Genomic DNA, 22766 nt, shown 5'->3' with positions numbered 1-22766 from the left:
TCCACCTAACAGTGTGATGAGACATTTCTTATAACTCTTATCACTCTTTTCGGATATTATATCGTTTGAGAACATTTAGAACTTGATGCTTCGCGATGTTTTTGATAACACATACTACATGGGATAGTGGCAGGACTCAGAGAATCACTCAAATCAGCATAGGACAACATCAGTGCTAGAAATCTCAAACCAAATCAATGGGAAGGCGATAAAATGGCCCATGAAATAGACATACAAACGAATTATTGCTAATGCTCTGTTAATAAAATATCTAAATTCCTCAATCGATGCATTGTGGTGGGAAAACTGATTTTTCTAAAGGGGTTATGTATATCGTACTGAGTCAAAAAAAAATTGAATCGATTTGAAGTTTATACTTTATTCAAATTTCCTACGCGACTGAGAATTAAGAAATCAACGCTTTTTCTTGAAAAAACCCACCATTCAAAGAATATCAACAGTGCATATTTCCAGACTTGGTTTTATTTCCTATTTAAGAACTATTGTGTTTTTTACATCCTAGATTGCATGATTCAGTGATCGAAACCCAAAACTTCATGAAGTATTTGAAATTATTAAATTAAAATTTGTGTTTGCTATTGAAATTGACAAAATGATTGTATATATAGTATATAGTCCCTGTTCGTGGATACGAAATTCACGCCATCTATATGTGAAGGCATCCTCGATCACATTCCTTCTTCGTCGATCAACTATGTCAGGACCCTGGTTTCATCGAGAAGTTAGAGCTGTGGCAACCCGAATCTGTCATCATTGAATTGATATAAAAAGGCGACAAAAATGTCATTTTTCCCTCTTTGCTCAACAGTCAGAAAACATCGACAAGTGTCAAAATTCAAGGTTCAGAAGGGAGAGTAAAAATGTGAATTCTAGTACCATTAAGAAATATAAATTCTAGTTAGTTTAAATTAAACGGTGCGTTTAGTAACGGTCGCGAAATTTGAATTACGGAAGGGAAATCCGTCGCTGGGATTAATTGAAGATTCCGTTGTCCATGAACAATACGTACCATCTACGAGGCATTCCAAATCCGGAAACTCCTGGGTCTTGTTATACCTGGAAATAAGTGGCTGCTGATACTTACCTGTTCTCGCTGCGTTTATCAAATGGTCCTTCGAACCGGATTACGGTGAACTTCGTTAGTCCGGCAACCCACGTTTAATTAACGAATCGGCCGCCATTTTCTTCTGGAAGACCACCACCACGTGTTCCACGACAAGGATCGAGCCCCGATTGGAAGCTTTCCACCCAGATGTTAAGTTCCGGTGCACGCCGTCGACGAGGAACGATCGTCCGTGCTGCATTTTTATTATTACAAGGCATTCTATTTGCCTAAAATAGTTCCTTCCATCATGTCCAACGACCGTCGCATCAAGTCGCTCAAGCTGCGTCTACGCAGCATATTAACATCTTTCAATCTCATCAAGTCATTCGTTAACGAATTCGAGGAGGAAGCCCATGCAACAGAAGTTCCAGTTCGGCTGGAAAATCTCGTCACCCTATGGGCAGACTTCAACAAATTACAAGGCGAGCTGGAAACACTCGACGAAAGTGCTGTTGAGCAACAGTTGAAACAACGTTCAGAGGTCGAAACTCACTATTACCGAGTAAAGGGTTTCTTACTCTCGGTCAATAAAGTCCCAGTTACACCGTGTGCGCCGTCTACTAATCAATCAGCTACGTATGTCCCTTCATCAAGTTCGCATATTCGTTTGCCTGATGTGAAGTTACCAATATTCAACGGGAATCTCGAGCACTGGCTAAACTTCCACGACTTGTACGTCTCTCTGGTCCACTCGTCGCAGGAATTATCAAATATTCAAAAATTCTATTATTTGCGATCCTCTTTGTCTGGGGATGCCTTGAAATTGATTCAAACCATCGCGATTAGTGCCACTAATTACTCCGTAGCGTGGAATCTATTGGTAGAGCACTTTCAGGACACGGCACGCCTGAAGCAGTCCTACATTGATGCGCGTTTTGAGTTTCCGTCAATTAGGCGAGAATCTGCGACTGAACTACACTCGCTGGTTGAGCGTTTCGAGGCCAACGTGCGAGTTCTGCAGCAGTTGGGAGAGAAAACGGAATTCTGGGATATTCTCTTAATTCGCATGCTTAGCATCCGCCTAGATCCAACAACGAGGCGAGATTGGGAGGAATATTCGTCTGCTCAAGATACGATTTCATTTCATGACCTCACGTCGTTTCTTCAAAGAAGAGTAACAGTACTACAAAATCTGCAAGGAAAATGTACGGAAGTTCCCCCGCCATCGGTACCCAAGAAGCAACCTCAACGTCAATTTGCCAGCCACGGGGCAACTCAAACCAATTATCGAAAGTGTTTAGTATGCTCCGAGAATCATCCGCTCTACCAATGTGCCACCTTCTCGAAGATGAGCCCAGATGACAAAGAAAGAGAAGTTCGGCGTCATCAGCTTTGTCGAAATTGTCTGAGGAAGGGACATTTCGGCAAGGATTGTCCGTCTGTTAGCTCTTGCCGCAAGTGCAGAGGTCGTCATCATACGCAGCTCTGCATTACTGATTCTTCATCGTCTGGAAACGTGAAAACTTCAGAACATTCTGCTCCGAAAGTATCTCAGTCCTTACCGCCCAACGACCAACCCACCACTTCCTTATCAGCGACAGTACCCGAAACTCGGAGCTACGCGTCCACAAGACAGCAGAATACACGTGTCCTACTTGCCACCGCTGTGGTACTCGTAGTCGATGATCATGGTTCGCAGCATGTAGCCAGAGCACTGCTCGACTCGGGCAGTGAATGTTGCTTCATGACAGAATCATTCGCCCAACTCGTGAAAGCAAAGCGGAAGAAAATCTTTGTTCCAATAGCGGGAATAGGTCAATCTACCACCCACGCAAAACACAAATTATTTTCCACTATACGTTCAAGAATTAGCAGCTATTCCGCCACTGTTGAATTCCTAATTCTATCGAAGGTTACAGTAGACATACCATATGCATCGGTCGACATTTCATCATGGAATTTTCCGCCAGAAATTCAGTTAGCGGATCCATCGTTTCACGATAAAAACTCCGTCGATCTCGTCATCGGGGCTGAAGTTTTCTTTGACTTATTTAAAGTAACGGGAAGAATAGCTCTCGGCGACAATCTTCCCACTCTTGTGAATTCTGAACTAGGCTGGGTAGTTTCCGGAAGAACGAGCACCTGCCTACCGACTACTCCAGTAACTGCTCACGTTGCCACCGTCACAGACCTGCATACGCTTATGGAGAAGTTCTGGGCACTTGAAGATGATCGGTCCTCTCATTGTCACTCGGTAGAAGAAGCTGCATGCGAAGAGCACTTCCGTCAGACTGTGTCTCGTACAATAGAAGGACGATATGTTGTCCGCCTACCGATTAAAACAGATGTCATCACCAATATATGCGACAATCGCCGAGTGGCTCTACGGCGTTTCCATTTGCTGGAGGCACGCCTGGCTCGAAATGAAGAATTAAGACAGCAATACACCGAATTTTTGGACGAGTATCTCAAATTAGGGCACATGCAACAGATTCAAGAAGATGATCAACCATCGTCATGTTACCATCTTCCACACCACGCTATCATACGAGAAGACAGCGCTTCAACTAAAGTCCGTGTCGTTTTTGATGCTTCCTGTAAAACTCCTAACGGACCATCCCTGAACGAAGCTCTAATGGTCGGTCCAATCGTGCAACAAGATTTGAGATCCATAATCATGCGTTCCAGAAAGCATCGTGTCATGCTTATCGCCGATATTCGTCAAATGTATCGCCAAGTACTCATGGACGAACGGGATACACCACTACAACGCATCGTCTGGAGGCCCACACCAGATGTTCCTATCAACACGTACGAGTTAAAAACAATTACCTATGGCACCGCCAGTGCACCCTTTCTCGCAACAAGAACGCTGCTGCAATTGGCAAATGACGAACGGGCTGCATTTCCTGAAGCTGCTGAGGTACTAATCCACGACTTCTACGTGGATGACCTGTTCTCCGGCTGTAACATAGTAGCTGAAACTATCGCCTTGCGTCGCCAGCTGGATACTTTATTGGCAAAGGGTGGTTTCGAGCTGCGCAAGTGGGCCTCTAATGAGGAAGAAGTTCTTAATGACATCCCGCAGAACAATCGCGCACTGCAATCCTCGGTAGATTTCAACCGCGATCAATGCATAAAAACCCTTGGACTTCACTGGGAACCATCATCGGACATGCTGAGATACAAGGTAAAACTTCCACCACCAGAAACAAACGCGACGCTCACCAAAAGAATCGCACTCTCGCACATTGCGCAACTTTTCGATCCGCTTGGTTTGGTGGGGCCGGTAGTGACAACAGCAAAGCTCTTCATGCAAACATTATGGACGTTAAAGGACCAAGAAGGAAAGGTATGGGGCTGGGACCAAGAACTACCCATTGCAATCAAAGAACGCTGGCAAGCCTACCACTCGCAGCTGCCACTTCTCAATGAACTTCGCATCGATCGGTGCATCATGCTTCTTAACCCAGTGACGACACAATTACACATCTTTTCTGACGCATCAGAACTCGCATACGGCGCATGTGTTTATGTGCGTACCACCAATTCGTCAGGAGCAGTAAACGTAGCACTATTAACAGCTAAATCAAAAGTGGCACCCCTAAAGAAACAGAGTATCCCACGTTTGGAACTGTGTGGAGCACTTATCGCAGCTGAGTTGTATGAAAAGGTGTCTAAATCGCTTCAACTGGTCGCAGACACATACTTTTGGGTTGACTCGACGACTGTACTCAGTTGGCTCAAATCCCCACCCTCCACTTGGACAACATTTGTGGCCAACCGAGTGTCTAAAATCCAACTTGCCACTGAACATTGTACTTGGAACCATGTGTCCGGGCAACAGAACCCTGCCGACAGCATATCTCGAGGGGCTTCGGCAGAATCTCTTCTGAACAACACTCTTTGGTGGTCAGGTTCTCATTGGTTGCAATCCGACGATAGTTTATGGCCAGCACAACTGTATAAACAAAACATGAGCTCCGGTATCATGCCAGAGACTCGAAAAACACTCGCTCTTGAAATTCCAGCATCTACTGAAAAAAGTTTCATCGACGAATATGTGGATAAATTTTCAAACTACCAACGTATGTTGCGAGTCACCGCATATTGCCGTCGGTTTATATTGAACAATCGCTTGGAAACAATCAATCACCCGAAGGCACTTGTTATCAGCTCAGAGGAAATGCTATCTGCCGAAACAAAGCTCATCGGATTAGTGCAAAAACAAGTTTACAGTGAAGAATGGAAACGACTTCACGCGGCACAACCGGTTTCATCGAAATCTCAGTTGAAATGGTTCCATCCTATCATTGCCTCTGATCAGTTGATCCGTATTGGAGGTCGGCTCCAACATTCTCAACAAACTTTCGACAGTAAACATCAGATATTGCTGCCTTCTAAACACCCTTTCTCATTACTGTTGGTTCGACACTATCACGAAACAAACCTACATGCAGCACCACAACTTCTATTAACCATTTTGCGGCTACGATACTGGATTACGGGGGCCAGAAATCTCGCAAGAAGTGTAATTCATCGCTGTGTAATTTGTTTTAGAGCACGACCAAAGTTAGTGGAACAATTTATGGCGGACCTTCCAGCATCACGCGTTACTGAAACTAGACCTTTCTCCGTTGCTGGCGTGGATTACTGGGGACCTGTATTGCTTCAACCAACGCATCGGAGAGCAGCACCTACAAAGGCATATGTCGCTGTCTTCATTTGCTTCTGTACGAAGGCTGTTCATCTTGAGCTTGTAGCAGACCTCACGACAGCGAAATTTCTACAAGCTCTACGTCGATTTGTCTCCCGACGTGGCCTATGTTCCGATCTGCATAGCGATAACGGTCGAAACTTTGTAGGTGCTGCAAACGAACTTCGACAGCTGGTTCGTGCCACGGAACATCAGCAAGCCATCGCCCAGGAATGTTCCTCAACAGGCATACGATGGCATTTTAATCCACCGAAGGCATCGCACTTCGGAGGGCTGTGGGAAGCAGCAATTTATTCCGCACAGAAACACTTCGTTAGAGTCCTCGGAACGCATAATCTTCCTTTCGACGAAATGGAAACTCTTTTGGCACAAATTGAATGTTGTTTAAACTCCAGACCTATAGTTCCATTAAGCGATGACCCGACTGATTATGAGCCGCTAACTCCCGGTCACTTTCTGACTGGGTCAGCACTGAAGGCGGTACCGGACATTGACTTCAACTCAGTACCGTACAACCGTTTACGCAAGTGGCAACAGACGCAGAAAATTTTCCAAAACATTTGGAATAGATGGAAAACCGAATATTTAACGTCACTACAACGTCGCACAAAGTGGTGCGACCCACCGGTACAATTAACACCCAATCAACTCGTCATATTGCGAGATGAAGCTACTGCTCCAATGCAATGGATTACCGCACGTATCACCGAGCTTCACCCAGGACCAGATGGAGTAACACGAGTGGTCACGGTTCAAACACCGACAGGCCGCTTCACTCGACCAGTTTCGAAAATCTGCATCCTTCCCATCGCACCACCGGACCTGGCATCGACCGAAACAGCAGCATTGCAAGAGTCATCGACTCAACCAATCATCGCAGAATATCATCCCATCGTTGTTCCAGCCAAACAATAAAATTACAAGGCACTCGTGGGAATGGACAAGGTAAGGACCTGTCCAATCCTTTAATATATTTGAAGCCCGCTACCGGGTCTTTTCTTTTACCATTTAAGCAAAATCGCGATCAACAAGTTGCAGACTGCATCAATCAAGATATCGTGTGTGAATTAAAGTGTAAACAAGTATGGCGTCTTCATCGATTTTATGCAGAGGGAGCACACTTTTACTTCATCGATAGTCATCAGAAATGCTATTTCTGGAGGGGCAGCATGTTCGTGGATACGAAATTCACGCCATCTATATGTGAAGGCATCCTCGATCACATTCCTTCTTCGTCGATCAACTATGTCAGGACCCTGGTTTCATCGAGAAGTTAGAGCTGTGGCAACCCGAATCTGTCATCATTGAATTGATATAAAAAAGCGACAAAAATGTCATTTTTCCCTCTTTGCTCAACAGTCAGAAAACATCGACAAGTATCAAAATTCAAGGTTCAGAAGGGAGAGTAATAATGTGAATTCTAGTACCATTAAGAAATATAAATTCTAGTTAGTTTAAATTAAACGGTGCGTTTAGTAACGGTCGCGAAATTTGAATTACGGAAGGGAAATCCGTCGCTGGGATTAATTGAAGATTCCGTTGTCCATGAACAATACGTACCATCTACGAGGCATTCCAAATCCGGAAACTCCTGGGTCTTGTTATACCTGGAAATAAGTGGCTGCTGATACTTACCTGCTCTCGCTGCGTTTATCAGTCCCTTTGGCGATTGTTTACTTTTTCGGTCCCACCTATCAGCATTGAAGTATCGCCCTTACGTTTTTTTACAATACCAATTTTACAATTGGTGGGGGTTTGGTGAAAATCGATCTAAATGTCTAAACGGCATAATTCCGAAACCGTAATTTTTGAAGTTTTAAAATTGTGCAGAATTAATTTTTCAGAAAATAGTAACAGAGCAAAAAAGTACCAAAGTCCAAAAAAATCAATTTTTGTCAAATGTTATTTTTTCGAGTTTACATCAAATCTCAATGTTTCATGCATTATAATGTCATTTGGCATCAAAAATACAAATTTGATTTCGAAAGTTTTTCATTTCAGTTTATATGGGAATTTAATGTGTGATTGCACTCTTCAACTCGTAACTCCGGAACCGGAAGTCCAATCAATAAAAAATTCAATAGCAGCCGATTGGAAAATTGTACCTTTCATTTGAGCTTAACTTTGTGCAAATCGATCCAGCCATCTCTGATTAACAGAGGTCACATTTTTTTTCCACATACACACATACATACATACAGACATACATACACATACAGACATTTTCCGATCTCGACGAACTGAGTCGATTAGCATATGACACTCGGCCCTCCCGGTCGGGATTAGATCGACGAAGGGATTAGAGTGAATGAGAAAGGCAAAAACATTTTTAGCAAATGTTGAAATTTATGCATTTTTTGGTGAGCAGTTCTATATTTCATAGACATTAAATCAATTTTAACTTCGCTTCCTATTAAATAAAGATCTTTGTTACAGTACATCTCTACAAAAACGAGATCAATTTGAAAATAAATCTGAGGATTATGATTGATTACAGAACTTTTGGATTTTCTATTGGAATGTTTTCAGGCAAGAATTTGATAGTGATGCTATTAGACAACTGTGAAATCAAGACCAATAGATCAGTTACATATCAGGACCCCATTCCGACAATTTATCAAAAGTCCTCATGATGTTTACAACAACAGGTTATCAATCTACGGATCAGATAATTGTTATTGTAATATTGAATTAAATCAGTCTGCATCAATAAATTTTCAACTTCAATCCAATTTTTTTTTGGGTGTGGTGGGGGGGGGGTTTGTATGATGTTAAACCCCAAAACCTTCTCTTGGCTACGCCGTTGCTTGGAGTTATTTATTTCGCTTTTCATTTTCCGATATGTTTCAGATCGATCTGATGGTTATAAGTTAGAAAAATTGCAGTCAGAAGGTTCGCACAAATGAACATTTTTTTACTGATAAGTTATCAAGTTCCTTCCAGACAACTTGGAAGTGTTCGGTGATTATTTCTAGCGGTTGTAGATAGTAAAATGAAATACAAAATTCGTTTTATCGAAATAATGTTTGGCTTATTTCAATGGATTATTACTATATTGAACAATTATTAGGTGACAAAGAGTAATCCACAAACAACAAGCCATCACTTTTAAAGTATTCAAAATAGATATTTGAAGTCTTCAGTAAAGTTATTCGCAAAAGTAAGAGCTACAAATTTGCTGAAGACATCATTTCGATATAATCACTTCCAAGAAAATTTGTAAAAATATCTCACTCATAGGGGGATTAATCAGCAAAACCACAATACCAAAAGAAAGGGCATATTGCCTCCATTAAATTCTCCGAAGATACTATTGACCTAAAATAAGCCGTTTTGGCGTTAATAATAGATTACATGTTTTTGGTCATATTTCTGGCAATGGGAAATGATAAAAATCTTTCGTCCGCATTTAATGTTAAATATCTCTTTTGGTAATAGTCCGATTTTAACGATCTATAGCTTATTCGAAAGGTATTTGTTAAAGCTGTCTAAAAACATATAAATTGTTAATCTATATTGTCAATTTCGGCAGATAATTTAAAAAAACTGCAAAAAACGCCATTTTTGCGCATTCAAACATTCATATCTTGGAAACTAAGCATCAGAATCAAAAACAAATTAATAGCGTTTATACTGTTTTTTAGTTCTTTCATTTAAAATTGGTTTGGATAAGATCGGTTCAGCCATTGCTGAGAAACACGAATGAGAATTTGTCCGTTACATACACAGACACACACACAGACATTGTTCCAAATCGTCGAGCTGAGTCGATTGGTATATAAGACTCGGCCCTCCGGGCCTCGGAAAAAATCTTTAAAGTTTGAGCGAATTCTATACATTTCTTTTATAAGAAATGCAAAATTGGTAAATGACGCTATCGATCAGCGCGAATCGAGTAGCATTCAGCCGTTCATGGTTGGGGCTATTCACATGGTACCTGCCCGAAATAATCGCTCAGTTTGTAGTGTCTCTCTAGAATCCTACCCCTTGATCTTATTCGGTTCGGGTTCCTTCCTGCACCCAATATTTGTCGGTGACTTGATGTCCGTTGAACGCTGGCGCTTGGCTGGTGCCTTCCCTAATGGGATTTTTGACAACTCTAGCGTTTCAGTGGGTTTGGGGCAGTTCCTCAGCAGCGTTTCTTCGCTCCGTTTAAGTGATGAGTTCCCCGTGTTCCTTTCTCGGAACCCTCCGACCCACCGGTTGCTCCACCGCAACTCCTTGGCCACTGTCCGATCCTCGTCTCTAGCTGGAGAGTTGAGAATGGACGAAGTGCAGAACACAACAGTCTTCAACGAGCTACTATCCAGCAGCTTCCCAAGTTTGCCATCCGCACAATTCTTCCACTTCCAGTGCCGCTCCTTTTTATAGTGTTCTTAGTATTTTCTTTTTTCCTTTTTTATTTCGACTATTTTAGTCACATTTTCTTTTTTCACATTTTAACGACATTCAATTAGCTAGAGATTACTGGGTAGGGAAAGTTATGAAAATTAGAACCATAGTACTCAAGTGAGAGCAAGGATGTGAAGTAAACAGTTCGGAAAACTAGAAGTGGCCGTGTCATTAGAACAGGCTTAATATCGTACGAGCTTAGTATTTTCTGTTTTGTTTCCACGAATGGCTAGGGAAAGACAGTCAACCCTGCCACTTGACAAGGTAAGGGCAAAAATACTGCGGGGTGCGCCCTGGTGCCCCACAGGCTCTGTGTGTGGATTGATATTTGCCGGGCCGTCGAGAGAGGGTGGGGACGGGCTGTTTCCTCCCGGGCCCGGAGTTTTGAAGGAGCCCGGATTTTTAACGGAAACTAAAAATTTGGACAATACATTCAAAAAAAATGCAATATCTTGTGTGTGATTTTAAAACTACTGCATATCGGATATCAAATATATGTAATTGTACCCAATTAGAAGATCAGACCAGGGCGAGCATAGCGTAGTTGTTATATCGACTGCCATGTACGCAGCTCATCTGGGTTCGATTCCTAACCTCGCACATAGGAATGGAGAACTTTTTAAAGAAAATTTTCTAACTTGAATGAAGAAGTGAATGGTCCTATGATTAAAATTTCTATAATCGAAAAAAAATTCGATCAGACTTGCTAGGGTAAAAAATTAATGATTTGATTAGAAGTCATGAGGTTGTCTTCAAATTTCGTCAATATGAAATCGATTTTTTGATTTATTGTCATGTCTTCGCACCTGCTGGGTAATTATCAAAAGTAATAAGAAAGAAAAAGAAAACTTCTCAACCCTCTATTTAGGGTTGCCACACCGGTTTTTTGAGGTAAATTCCGGGTCTTTGTTCATGTAATTCGGATTTCGCCCGGATAAATCCAGTGGATTATTTTGAAATTTTGCATTTTTTTTCTTTATCAGGAACTCTCAGCATCATTTTATAAATCATCTAGCACACAGTCATCATAAACATCGTTCTCGGGTTGCAGACCCTAATCGATAAGTAGGGCCCCTCTCGATGTTGGCCAATATACTTAAAAAGTGCTCACCACCATTTGGGTTCAGATTCAATATATGATATATTTTGTGCTATGAACTACATAAGAAATAAAGCAGAGCCTATTTAGCTTTTATGAATGTTTTCGAAATCAGCATAGCGTAAAACCCAACCACAACCCTTATTTGTAATTTGATCCATGTTTCGCTATTTTCCCCATTTATACATGGACTTTTTAAAATTTTGTTAAAATTTCGTTGATCAATTTTTTTCAGCACTTTAAAAAGCACTGTCTTTGGGTGGCTTAGTGGAATGTTATATTAACCACTTTTCTTTTTTGATGTCTTTCGCATATTGATACAAACACTGATGAAGTCTGCAAATCGTGGTATATCTGCAATTTCAACATTCTGCTTTTTTTTTATCTATTTCCATTCTTACCATATTTTTATTTTATCCTACTTTTCACGCTGTTTATCTTTGCATTTTTATCCATACCACTTACCCTAATTTATAGTCATTGCTGAGTTTTTTTTCCAATTTATTTGCAATTTTTCCATTCTATTTTATTTATTTCTGTTGTTTCATATTTTAATACCCTGATTATTCAGTTGTTTCTTTTGTCATTCCATCAAACTTTTAAAATAAGTCTATTAGTTCCATTCATTCCTATCATTCGGTTTTTCTATTTTCTTTTTTCTCTATATATTTTTGCATTTTTACTTTTTTAATTTCATTCTAAAATGTCTCATTGTCCCTTTATCTACATTTCTCGTACTTTGGTACATGTTTTCTAATTTTTAGCTTTCCGTTTTCCGCAGTTTTATTTTTTCTCATTGCTAATTTATTATATTTTTTTTTTATTTTTTGCACATGTTCCTTAATCTTTCATTTTTTTCATTTTTGTTATTATTCATTTTTCCATATAACCTATTTTGAAAGTGCTTTTTTCTGTTGGCCATTTTCCAATTGGTTTGTTTTTTCTTTTTTTTATTTTTCTAGAAAACTTTTTTATTAGATTTATTTTTTTGCCATTATGCGCATTTGTTATTCGGTTTACATTTAGGCTATTGTTTGAATTTCTGTCAAGTTCCATTTCTAATGTTGTTTTCCATTTTTTAAATAAACTAATCTATTTTTCAATTACTTCTTGTTATTTTTTCAATTTTGTGTATTTATATGGTATACCATTTTAGTTTTATACTATTTTTTGTTTTCCATTTTGTCCGTTTTTGTTCAATTTTTTTTAAATTTCTTCATGTTTATTTAATGTTTGTCTTTTATATCTATGCCTCTACTTTTATGCATTCTTAACACTTTATTCACTTTTTCTATTACTTTAAATATTTCATCATTTTCAAGATTTTCAGTTTTATGCATTTTTATTTTATATCACTGTTCGTATTTTTTAGGTTGTTTTTTTTTTCATTTTCATTGATTCTCAAAAATTTTCAGCATCTGCCGATTTTTTTTATAATTTACACCATTTGTCCAACAATGTTCGACTTCTTTAATCTTTGCAATTTGATTGTCTACTTTTCTGTTTTCTTTTATCGATTCTTACAGGTTTTGTTTTGGTTTTTGTTTTCGATTATATATTTTTTGACAATTGACTTTAATTTGTTTATGTGGTTGATTTTGCGATTTTTAGTTTTTCTGTACACACTTTCAATATAAAGTTTTCCCTTTATTTTGTTTTTTGTACAATTGACCGAAGGGAATTTTTGATTTTTTTTGTTTAGATACTGTTTATAATTTTTGCAATTATGTACTACATTTTTAATCTTTCCATTTCTTTACCTTTACTAATACTATTGACGAAAAATTCCTCTTCAAAGTCACCAACACGTACGAAGACGTATTCAAAATATTAAAGAGTATTAACAGCCCTCCGTTTTACCGTCATTGGCACTACAAACAACTAGAGCAAAAAACTGGTACATAACAATATAATTTCAGTGTAATATAGGTACATAATATTAGTAAGTACAATGGATTTCAAACTTTAACTTTGTGATGCACGGGCAATATACAGTGGTGGGGGCCCGTACGTTGGACCCCCCGGCCCCATATTTTCTATCTACGGCCCTGGATATTTGTCATCATTTCGAATCCCAATGCTAGTATTACGCGGGGCTGGTGCTCGAAGTGTTGACTGATAAATGAGAGGAGGGAGAGGTATAACACGGCACGGGTCGCGTGCTATCTTGGACTGGGACATACATTTTACGATACGGGCTTTGAGGCCAACCCCCTGGAACCCTCTTATTCCGCTATCACAACTTCCAATTTTTGCCTTTCTCATATAGAAAGGTTATGCAATCACTCTGAAAAACGTCAACCTAATCCCGGCCCGGAGGGCCGAGTGTCATATCCCATTCGACTCAGTTCGTCGAGATCGGAAAAAGTCTATATGTGTGTGTGTATGTGTGTATGTATGTGTGTATGTGTGTGTATGTGTGTGTATGTGTGTGTATGTATGTGCGTATGTATCAAATAATGTCACTCATTTTTCTCAGAGATGGCTGGACCGATTTGCCCAAACTTAGTCTCAAATGAAAGGTGCAACCTTCCCATCGGCTGCTATTGAATTTTGGATCGATCGGAATTCTGGTTCCGGAATTACGGGTTTCAGAGTGCGGCCACACAGAAATTTCTCATAAAAACTATAGGAAAAATTAAAAATAGAATTTTTATTTTTGATGCTAAATGTATTCAAGGTGCATAAAACGTCGAGATTTGATGCAAACACGAAAAAAATTTGACGAAGATTCACTTTTTTGGATTTTGCACATTTTTGCCTTTCTCATATAGAAAGGTTATGCAATCACTCTGAAAAACGTCAACCTAATCCCGGCCAAATTTTTTTTTCGACTCGCATAAGGTTTCTGGATTTTAACAGGGGCGTAGTTGATGGTTTACGGAGAGGGGTTACACCCCCCCCCCCCTCTACTGTTCACTTCCCTCCTTTAAAAATCTCCTTAAATCACCCCTCAGACCACCACTTCATACCCCTCCCTTTCAACCCCATCATCTTTAACCCTTAAAGGCGCAAAGCAATTTTTTTCAAATTTTCTGAAAATTGTCTAACAGTTTTAATACGTTACTATGATAATTTTAAGATGGTTTTCGCAATGTTATTTTAAAACAACATTGCGCATTTAAGGGTTAAACCACCACTATATTACAAAGCATACCAATTTAAGCTGGGTCGTTCGTTCATGGGACTTTCGCCCTCCTCACATACCCATCCCCGCATGACAAAATGAGTTAGCAAGCAGATAACATTGATCTAATGCTGATTAGGCTAATGGAGTATGATATTTTTTTGTTTCAAGTGTTTCACCGTCGACACGTAGCTCATCAAGTTCGTGGCTGGCATGCCATTGTGTATAAGTGCAAAGTGTACTAAGAATGTAATGGACATTTCCACAATTATGTTGAACATAAAAAGCCTCCGTGCCATAGTTTAGAGAAATAAGAAAGGCACAATTGCACCGCTAGGTGGATTAAAACAGGTTTTTTAAGGCTGATAACACTCAGCTGACGCTGGTCTAACGACCAAATGTCATCAATAGACTCATGTGGAGGTATGAGGTAGGAAACATGTGAGTACTATGTTATCCCACCATTTGATGGCAAACATCCAAAGTGTTGTTTAGTCCGTTTAGTAGTTTAGTTTAGTTTAGTACGATGATTCAGAAGTCGCAAGAACGTCGAGTCTGTCTTTGAGGAACGCAAAAAGAAATTTTTCCTAACAATTCTGAACAGTCGATGCTATTGGTGATAATGTCAAAGATCTCCAAGTGGAATTTTTCTATGGTCGATCAATGTGGGTAGCTTAATAAGCTGGCATCGATCTAAAGGTAGATTTGCGGGGTTGTACTATGGCATCAGGTGCAATGCATAATGGATTAACATTTTGAGCGCTCTCGATTCTGCTGATTTGAACACTGTAATAGGGTGTCCAATTGTCCATATTGGTACTGCGAAGGTCTTTGCAACGGTTGCAGACAAATGTTCGGAATACCTCAGATTAGCGTCAAAGTGGAAACGAATGTCTTTTATCACACTAACTCGACGGACGGCTGTCGATGTGATTCTGAAGCCGAAGGAAATTGCATATCGTAGTCGTGAGAACGTAATTAAATTGCATTTACCTGTGTTAACTTCCATCCCGTTAATTTCACACCACTCAGTGATCAGGTCGATATCAGACTAAAGCGCATTGCAATCCAGAGATGAGCTTATCACGCGATAAACCCTGAAATCATCAGTATGCATCAGTTTAGAAGACTTAAGTAGCGTTGATCAATAACACATTTATCAGTGGACCTAAATGAATCCCTTGTGGCACTCCCAAAGAGATATCGAAATATGCGGATAATGCATCCACCAAACCGAACAATAGCACTTCAACCTGTCAGCCCGATACGCTTTAATTTTTCGACAGTAAGACGACGAAACCAATTTGAATATCTTCAGGGGTTATAAATGATCATATTAGAAAAATAAAATTTTACACGCATACCCTCAAATCTCAAACGGCATTCGGCCAAACATTAGTGTATCACCACATAAATTATTCATTCGTTTACAGGAAATCAACGATGTTGGTTTTTTACCCCGTTTACTCCCACGATTAAGTACTATTCCATATCTATTACGAAGAAAGCTTGCACCGCAATCTCAGATAGCTACTAGAACGAGAGATACTTCTAAATATAGGATCGAATCAGCTTAAATCGAATTGGATAGAACTTTGCGGACGCGCAATAGGCGATACAATCGTAAAGATAACCGGTTTGCGGTTAGTTATCGGCAACCGATTACAACCCCAACCCATCCCCCGTGTAGAACAAGCATTTCATTCATCGATCGGCAGAGGCTCATAAGCGCGATGATCGTCTTGAAAAAAAACCACAGCTACCCATCGTCAGAGCATCGCAGAAAAAAGACCAACTCGCTCGACTCGAAGCCAAGTCCAAGGAGGGGAAGTCACTGTTGGTGTTGCTATTATTACTGCTGTTGTTTGTAGCAGCAGCTTCCCCCTCCCAACAACAGTGCAACATGCTGTGAAGTCGCAAGCCGGCATCGGCAGCGACTACAGACACCGCCGATGGTTGCAGTTTCAGCTTTTCGCAATCGCGCCACAACTCGGATTAGCAGTCTATTGTGAGGTTCTGCCGCGATCGGTTCATCCTTTTTCAATCTTTTTATCGAGTGTTTATTGTTGTTGTTGAGTTGTTGAAGTTCTATCATTGATCTATAATCAGGAGTGGTACACCGTGAACGAGTCGTTTAATGTGAGTGAATCGTTCCAGGATTTCGTTAGCCATTCTAGTATTTAGTGCCTATTGACGATCGTGTTCTGTGCGTTAGATTTGCTGGTGCAAATCGAACCACGCGTAATTGGTCATAAATTTCCGCGTCTGAGAAAAATTCCGCTCGGCTCGTACAGCACAGAATGCCCCGCTAAGGGCAGTGCTGAGTGTTGAGTAACAGTGAAGTAGTACCCAGTTAGTGCAGGTCAGCAGGAAGCACAAAGCTGATTTCAAGTGGTTGTACTTCAACCAGCCGCTGCGCTGAGGTTCTGCGTGCTTGCGTATAAACGCGTGAATTCCAAGGTCTTTCCGAAGCGGTGTGTTTGGCGTTAACCGCTCGATGTAACTGCCGACTGGCGGTCTGGTCAGTTGCCGAGTGAATGATTTTCACGCTAAAAAGATCTTCCCACATGCATGCGACAAAGAAGAGCTGGGCAGGCAGGCAGCAAACAAATGAAAAACACGCAATTGCGAATTTGTAAAGTCAATATTTTAGCAATCTAGTCGGCGAGGGTTTCATGATCATCACCAGAACGACAGCCGACTCAAGTGCGAGAATCGAACCCGTGGGGGTACGACGGGAATATTTCGTTGGAGCGATAATCTAGTTGAAGATTGGTTTCATGACGGTATTTTTCGAGAGTGTACCATCCATTAGCCAGCAAGCAAGCAACTGAAAAAAACCGCAACCGTTTTGTTTCTGATAATAAACAATTTCAAGTGAAATAAGTGCTTACCAGTAGTGATTAAAGTGTTTGCGTGTTTTTGGTTTCTAATTTTTTTGCAGCAGTGCGAGTTTTATTATTTGCTGATAACTGTTGAAGAAAGCTGTTGCTGTGAGAGCTGTAATCAGTCGGAGCCGTGCGAAACTATAAAAGGTAGGTTCGTCGCTTGTAGGCAGTAGCGGTCTTTTTAAGTATTAATTCGAACAACAATGGAATGCGAAGTTGTTTCTATTGTTTCTGTATAATGCAACGAAGTAGTTTTTAGCAAAAAAGGTGTCCACCTACATTGATTACACGGTGCTACAATAATTTTAAACTTTTCGAGCGATCGGATAAAGGTTTTAGGTCTCGTCAAATGCAACACAGAACAATGATTGAAAACTGTTGTCGGTTGAAAAATGATCGCGTAGAAATTTCTGTAATGCCGATAATTCCGAAACATAGATTTCTTGCCACAAATCAAGATTTTGAGGACAACATTTTTCAAACTTTGTGTTGTGTTGCATTTGGCGAGATCTACAACCTGTACTAGGTCACTTGAAAAGTACAAAATCACTGTAGTACCGTTTTATAGGTCAACTGTCCTTCTCGTTTATAAACTTCATGCAGGATACACCAAACTTGCTTGCAACATCTCGGACGGACATGTAGAGATTTCCCTTGAAAGTTGATTTTTTGGTAGCGTTTCTGTTTTAGAAACCTAATGATATGACCAGGTACTTTGGTGTCGAACCATACCCCGGTTACATTACAATGACAACAGAATTGCAAAAAACATAACTGTTGCATGTGTGAAACACAGCTGCTGCACGTTACACCTTAGTTATTTATTTGTAGTGCTAATGTTTTGTGAAACAATCAACTTTGACACATATTATTGATGTTTTTTGCAACGTGGTTGTGACTCTACTGCACAGCTAAAACAATTTTGTTGCAAGCATCATGGCGAAAACTGGAGATGACATTATTATTCAACTTGTCAGCAAATTTGATTTTGGATACACTTATAAAACTTTTACTCAACTTCAGTTTGTAACATAGTAGAAATAAAAACAACCGCCATATTTATTGATAAAATGAATTCTTTCTCGATAAAAGTTGCTGACGAACAGTTAATATGTATAGATTTTTTGATCGGAACCCAAAATTTTCATCATTAATATGCTTCAAATTTTTTATTACTCTCGAAAAAAGCATATTTGAACACAGTGCTTTGCGTACGATAAATAATTAACAAAATAAGTATAAAATTTATTAAGTTTATATCAACGTTGTTTTAAGGCCCATTAAAATATCGAAGTATTTTCAAAAAATACTCGATTCATTTTTATTGGTTATACATTTTCACCCACAATAATGATATTGTCATATTTGAGTGTGAACATAATATTTATACTTTGTTTGCAAAACAATTTCACGAAACACATTAAGTTTCATTTCTTTTCGACAAAGTTGTTTTCAAAGCAATCGCTAGCATTATTGCAACAATCTTTGTTATTATTATGATGCTTGGTACTTCATTCGGAACAAATGAACATGTTGCGTATAAGCTCCACCCCTTGCGCTTTTTTAATTGCATAACAGTTGAATAACGCTTGCTGCAGTAATATTTTCACAAATTATTGTTTGACATTGGTGTTGCAAAATCAGCTAATCAACATACCGTGTTACTTGGGTAATAGCTTGATCTAGTAAGAGAAGCTGTAGTTACAATTCCTAGAAAATACGACTAGACTAGGTCAGGGGTCCCCGTCCTTCATCAGAACATCCTCAATTAATCCCACATCCCACCATCGATTTCCACATTCCGAGAAGGAATGTAAACGCGATACTCTATCGTGAAGAGACTACTGCTAACAATATCGTTGACCTGTTTCAAATCAGTCACGACGACGCGCAGTGTATTTGACAGGATCCTCCTAATCTCAGTCACAGCCGAATAGTTTTGTTTGCTTTTCCGCTAAGGAGGAGCATCTTCTGTCTCAGAATGATCGGATAGCAGACAACATTCATCTGTGTCATTCAATTAAAAAATGTATACAAGGAGGCTAAGACCAGGGCTTAAAAAAATTTACATCCCTGCGTGAACTTGAAAGAGAAACGAAATTCTGCTCATGCCCTCCGCGATGAATGAAATGTTTGGTTCGTTTTCCTCGTCATTTGTTCTCCCGACACAGAGTGTTCAGGTTCGGATATGTTCGTTGTTGCCAACTTCCGCACTCAAACTGTCCACATAATAACAAATGAATACCAACCAGGTGAAGGATTTTATATTTCCTCTTCACTCAAGCATTCGCTTCTGCATGAAATTTCAGTCAGTTGGAAAGTTAATGAGTGAGGGAGGCGGTGAATCTGAATGTTGGTTTCGGTAAATACAAGCAGAAATCGGTAAGTGATTTTGAAATTTCGCTGCACTGGATTAGACATGAGCATTGTTGCTAGATAGCGATGTTGCCGTATCGCCATACTAAAAATGCATATGCTTTTTCGATAACAACGACGACGGCAAAAAAACTTTTAAAACAAGTGAACGATTATGCAGGTACAGCACGTCTATATAAACTGAGTCAACGCAGCAAACCAAATTGTGTATCCGACAGTGTAAGTAGGGCTTTACCAACTTCTATCTACACCTGCCCGACAGACCCTAAATGACAAGGCGGCCAAGGTGCTATTATCAAAATTTCGTAATTTTTGTAATACAAACAAAAGTAAACATAATCAAATTTTACCGTGTTCACTCACTCACTCACTCCTGCACTGTGCGCGTTGATTTACAGCGGCTGGGGGTGACGAAAAACGGGTGGTTACTTCCGACAGGTCGGACTACTAATAACTACGTTCTTCTACGTCATTTTTCCGTTGGTCCCACAGCCGTTCTTGGTTTTTAACTAGGGAGGTGAGCAACCCAGCGACGACTGCGAAATAACGCCAGTTCGTCCATTCCTCGTAAGCGATCACCGCAGAGAAATTCCCAAGGATATTCTATATCCGCCCTGTTCTCCTTTGCGATTAACTGTGGAGGAAAGCTTAGCTCGTTTGGCTGATCTTACATAATGAAAACGGTCGGATTCCACTCCTTAACGTTGAACTGGGGAAGCGAGTGCGCTCCTTTGTGGTTAGCCACTATGGAGAGCTAACACAAAACACGAATGCTGAAACACGGTCCGACACTTTCGACGGGGTTTCTTACCGTCGCACACCGCACTGTCCCAAAAAAAAACAAAATTTATCGAGGCTTCTGTTCGATTCCGTGGTCTACCTTCCAGTTCGACCAATGCAAACGACGGAAAACTGCATCACCGCATAGCTGTCGTAGCCGGTTGGCAGCACAACCAGCTCAAATTTAACTGCTAAGAAGAGCGGTAGCCTATCTAATCCGAACATTATTTATATACAACATTATAACATGAAACAGAAATTATAACACCAATGCTAAAGCAAAAGAAAATGTGAACGGTCATAAGGAAAATCGATGAGCATTATGTTACATAATCAATACACTCTACGGAGAGAGTAATCACAAATAGGCATTTTTCCACCCAGTGCTGTTGTTACCCTACCAGGTTACCACAGTAAGCCATTTGCTTCGATCCAATTGTGGAAGCGAAACAGAATCATTTTCTCCAAATACTTCCGGACACAGAACTGTATGCAATCGGCCGATACGATGTGTGATCGGAGATTGCTTTTTGCGTTTCTTCAGTATGGCCTTCACTCTCATTAAAATCAACAAACGTTTTTTCCGTAGTGCAAGTGAGAACTGAATAGTTGAAAATAGTGATTTGTTAAACAGTGATCAAATTCGTTATTGTTTCTAATAAAAACCATCGTAGAAAACGATCACTGCAAGTAGGGTTTATTGTCCAGTCAACTGCTTTGAACATGTTGTTACAACACAAACCAGCAAATTTTACTGAGGATCGGCAACGTTCAAAGGAGCGTCTACCTAGTTCACAATGTCAGAAAAAAATTAAGTAATCCCTTTTTGGGCTGAGTTTTTGACTATAAAATAAGAGCACTTGAAATTTTTGGTGATCCGGGAAGTGTGGGGAACTCCTAGTTGTATTTCAGTTTCCCACAATCAAGATTTATATAAGCACTTTCAATTAATTGATTATTGTTATTTTATACCCATGTTTGAATCAACCTAGGGCCCTTACGAAGAAGCTCGTGCGGTCACATTTAGTCTTTTCCTAGAGTTTACAAGCGGTGGCGTTAAATACCCCTCGCAAGGGATGTTATAGGTGTAATCATCAGGTGGAAAGAGCGCGTATGAGCTTGCGGAGATAAGAGAAACAGCTATTCGATGAAATTTCGGCAAAAAGAGTCTGCTGAATAGTATTTTTTATCGTACTTGCAGTCCAAAATCTAAACTGATTGAAGGTCAGAGTCCCTCGTCCTTTATCGGAACATCTACAATTAAACCCGCATCGCTTACAACACCGTCGATCTCCACATATCAAGAAGAAATGTAAATGACTGAAGATAAAACAGATGATTGAAGGCGTTGGAATTATGATCCTCGCATATATGTGAAAATGATAATATGCTGCATGAGATAAAGATACGCCGTGTGCCCCTCTGAATTAATCACAAAACGTCTATCGCAATGCGGAAGAGTAGAATCCGGGCCAGCTGATACTTGGAGAAATTTCTTCCTGGGTATTCCGTCCGCTGTTCTCTTCATGAAGAAACAGGCGATGCAGTGAAACTTCAGTTCATTCAATCGAAACTAAATCACTCGGTTATGGCAACATTCATATTTATATAACAGAAAGATACTTTCAATTGACCCAATGAATACCAGTCAAATGAGATTCGGATAAACATTCGAACTAGTCCAATGTGACAAGTAACGGATAATGATGATTGAAGCCATCATTTGGAAGAGGCTGGTCAGTAGGCGGCGGAAATTGGTGATTGAGGCAATTTTGACATCCAAGATTCCGGTTACTATAAAAAAAATGAAAACCGCCATCAATATTGGCGTCATTTGAAAGAGGTTAGCTAGCAGATGATAGAAATTGCTAATTGAAGCCATTTTGAAAACCAAGATGGTGGTTTCCGGTAACCAAAAACAGTGAAAACCATTATTAATAAGTGTCATTTGAAAGAAACTGGTCAGTAGAAAAAGGAAATCAATGATTGAAGCTATTTTGAAATCCAATATAACCGAAAGTTACCATAAAAAATGAAAACAATAATCAATGTGGGTGTGATCTGAAAGATGGTGGTCAGGAGATGGCAAAAATTGATGATTGAGGCCTTTTTTAAATCCAGTGGTTTTCGGTAACCATAAAAAAGTCAAAACCATCATCAATATGGATGTCATTTGAAATGAATTGGTCAGTAGATGATGGAATTTGATGAACCATCAGTAGGGGTGTCTTTTGAACGAGGCTGAGCAGACAATAATTGATGATTAAAGCCACTATGAAGTCTTAGATGGTGGCCAGTTACCAACAAAACAGTAAAAATAA

General features: G+C 39.9%; 2 protein-coding genes across 3 annotated transcripts in view; both read left to right on the top strand.

The window, feature by feature from the left end:
- The first annotated feature begins 1373 nt into the window (after window positions 1-1373).
- On the top strand, window positions 1374-6698 carry LOC131680897 (uncharacterized). Its single transcript, XM_058961613.1, has one exon. The coding sequence runs from the start codon at window positions 1374-1376 to the stop codon at window positions 6696-6698; it is 5325 nt and encodes a 1774-aa protein (XP_058817596.1).
- Window positions 6699-16381: 9683 nt separating this feature from the next.
- Window positions 16382-22766, top strand: part of LOC131685083 (ABC transporter G family member 20) — a 116517-nt gene continuing 110132 nt past the window's right edge. The window contains exons 1-2 of one of the 2 annotated variants that reach the window (XM_058968522.1): window positions 16382-16540; window positions 17349-17436. The gene's annotated coding sequence lies outside the window, so the exon portion shown is untranslated. Of the gene's footprint in view, window positions 16541-17345; window positions 17437-22766 lie in introns of both variants that reach the window. The other variant, XM_058968521.1, reaches the window with a different exon arrangement.

Source organism: Topomyia yanbarensis, chromosome 2 (assembly GCF_030247195.1).
Source record: "Topomyia yanbarensis strain Yona2022 chromosome 2, ASM3024719v1, whole genome shotgun sequence".
Lineage (NCBI taxonomy): Eukaryota > Metazoa > Arthropoda > Insecta > Diptera > Culicidae > Topomyia > Topomyia yanbarensis.
The sequence above is the reverse complement of the archived record's forward strand: the minus strand, read 5'-3'. Positions and strand labels throughout refer to the sequence as shown.

Excerpts from the sequence above, each read along its gene's own strand:
- LOC131680897 (XM_058961613.1), top strand. The coding sequence starts at position 1,374 with ATGTCCAACGACCGTCGCATCAAGTCGCTCAAGCTGCGTCTACGCAGC.